Here is a 2,859-nt window from a genome sequence, read left to right as displayed (position 1 = left end):
AACATGACCTCCATAACATCAATTGATGGAGACCTTTGTTCCATTAGTCTCATATGTGCTGAAACATAAGAGTGAAACTGCAGGAATCTTTCAACGGCAAAGTTCTCAACACCTCAAAACAACAAGCTTCTTGCTTGACAAAGAGGCTTAAGTGCTGAACCATCACACCATTTTTAGTGACATGAAAATCAGTCGATGAACCATCATAAGGAGGAGCTATCATTCGCAACCTCCGAAGCTCATTAACATCTTCACATTATTTTCATAAACCAGTGATTCCAATTGCAGAAAGCTATAGCAATCATTTCCATAGAGGTCTAAGCCGCATATAACAACAACAGACTTAAAATTCTCCCCCTGTCTTAAAGGATTCTGATGCCTAAAACCACTTTCTGAAACTATATCTAGGGCATGAACAACACCACACCATAAGGATGACTCAACAAAGAATCTGAACCTTGTGAATTGTTGTAAACTTCTTAAAGAAATCTGCATCTCTCTAAGAACACATCGACATTCCAAAAATCTCCATATTGAAACAACATCATCAATAGAGATATATCTTGAAGCTATATGTTTAGAGAGAGATTTCAGAAACTGTACCAAACCAGTAAAATTGCATCGTTGAAGCAAAACAGAACAATTCTCCGGTGGCCGAGATAGAGATCCAAAGATATAACCATCAAATCCAGAAGAAACACGATTGATAATAATCGAAGAAGAATCACGACACGGAATCTCTCGATATGAAGAAGATCTACTACCGCGAGGTGAATCATTCTCTGGATCAGAAGTTGAGTTGCGATTTCTAAGTTTGGATCGTTTCTTTGTCATCGGAGGAAACACACGATCAATGGACAGAAGAAAGATGACTACAACAAGCTGAAATCGCATCATGAACTCAAATCTTGACGAAAATCGAGCTCAAATCTTCGAAATTGACCGTACGACTCCGTAATCTTCGAACGGACGCTGTCGCATTAACCGGAATCGAGATCGGAGTTGAATCGCCGAAGAATTTAGGTCATGAATCGGTTGAGCTTGGGCTCAACGCTCTGATACCATGTTAGAAGTGATAAACGAAGAAGAAGAAGAATCGTGAATTTGTGTTAATCTTCTTAATCCAATCTTATTACATGAGAGGCTCTTATATAGCCGATACAACTGATTTTACAATGACTAAACCAATATAAACCAATGCTAAACCAGTACATATTTGATTACTCTAATAATCTACTCGCCACAAAGAAGTCATCTACTCGACTCGAAATTGGCCGCTTCTGTTTTGTTTCATTATTAGGTGATGTGGCAACTTAAGAAAAATGTTTAGGATCTGATGTAGATATTCTTAAAAGACTCAAATTGTCCCTTTATTAGTATAGATTTCTTCCCAAACTTAGAATTATTTCCCACAAAGTTCCATTGGTCACGTTAGTAGCATTAACCCTTACCTAGTCATGATCCTCACAACCAAAAAAGGTTATAAATTATGGTTTTTCTTATTCAATGGAGGGTGGAGAAGATAAGCATTGAGTAGAAGAGACTGACCTAGTTAAAACCCTATATATAATATATTCCCATGTTGCTAATTAAATATGATGTTAATTAGAATATATGTTTCAGCATCTCAAATTTCAACTCTCTTTTATAAATATATACCTTATATAGTTGGCTAAGTTACAACTTGGTCAATAACTTCAGTTTTTGGTATTTATAGTTTCCAATGATATTCTCCCACAAGGCCTCAAAACAACCAAAATCACATCAAGAACATAATGGGTTCAGGAAAAACTAGGGCTAAACCGACTAACCGTCCATCAGTGAGACACCCGAGTCACAATCATCCGTTGCGGGTCTTCAAATCCAAAGAAGAAGATGAGATCATTTGCTCTGGATGCGAACGTGATCTAATTGGGCAAGCTTTCAAGTGTACAAAGTCAGAGTGCGATTACTTCTTGCACAAGTCATGTTTCGACCTTCCCGGTGAGATCCATCACAAGTCTCACACAAATCACCCTTTGACCTTGCTCCATTCTCCACCGAATGGCCTATCCACTTACACGTGCGATGCGTGCGGTGAATACGGATCTGCTTTCACTTACCATTGCTCGGAGTGCAAATACCATGTTCACGTGGGATGTGCGTTTGTCCCTGAGAACGTGGAGCGTGAAGATCACGAACACCCACTCACACTACTTTACAACACACCATGCAAAGGTCGTAAGGACGGAGTGATGTTCATATGTGATGTTTGTGAAGTAGATATGTCGGAGAATCTTTGGGTGTATTACTGCAAAGAATGTGACTATGGGACGCATGTACATTCATGTGCGACATATGAAGATAATGAGCCAAAGAAAGGAGAACAAGAAGAAGGAGAATCAAGCGCATTATCGGCTTCAAGGATAAAGTCACTAATGGAGGCTGAAAAAGAGATGAGAGAGATGGCGATAATACATCAACTACAGTTAGATGCTCTTGACGCGGCGGGTAGTTATGTCGGTTCATGGGAACCAAGGAGAAAATATTATTGGTGAATGATGAATGTTGGGAGGACCATCAAACTTTGTATAAATTTTTCTCTTTTGTGAAATTTCGTTTACGAAATAAAACCAAGTATATGTTTTAGATTCTGATCTCGTTCTTTCTTTGTATGGTTTGCAAATTATTATTTTTCATTGTGGCTTGTTGTAATGTTATGAAATATAAATAGTTATATATATTTTGTTGTTTGATTTACATATATTCACCGATTTCGATTACTTAGCTTATTACTTTGTTTCTATAGCTTCTAAATGTCAAATGATAGTATTCTAAACTCATATATAGCAATTGAGATCACATGCTTAAACAAAAACA

The 2,859-nt window shown here is 37.6% G+C and overlaps 1 protein-coding gene across 1 annotated transcript; it reads left to right on the top strand.

The window, feature by feature from the left end:
• Positions 1 to 838: 838 nt before the first annotated feature.
• Positions 839 to 2,642, top strand: LOC110229525. Its single transcript, XM_021029979.1, has one exon. It carries the CDS (start codon positions 1,776 to 1,778, stop codon positions 2,535 to 2,537), a length of 762 nt encoding a protein of 253 aa, XP_020885638.1. The 5' UTR covers positions 839 to 1,775; the 3' UTR covers positions 2,538 to 2,642.
• Positions 2,643 to 2,859: the final 217 nt, after the last annotated feature.

This window comes from Arabidopsis lyrata (assembly GCF_000004255.2).
Source record: "Arabidopsis lyrata subsp. lyrata unplaced genomic scaffold ARALYscaffold_4, whole genome shotgun sequence".
In the NCBI taxonomy this organism is placed as follows: Eukaryota; Viridiplantae; Streptophyta; class Magnoliopsida; order Brassicales; family Brassicaceae; genus Arabidopsis; species Arabidopsis lyrata.
The sequence above is the reverse complement of the archived record's forward strand: the minus strand, read 5'-3'. Positions and strand labels throughout refer to the sequence as shown.

Bases quoted from the DNA above. Each gene is read 5' to 3' on its own strand.
- LOC110229525 (XM_021029979.1), top strand. From the start codon at position 1,776: ATGGGTTCAGGAAAAACTAGGGCTAAACCGACTAACCGTCCATCAGTG.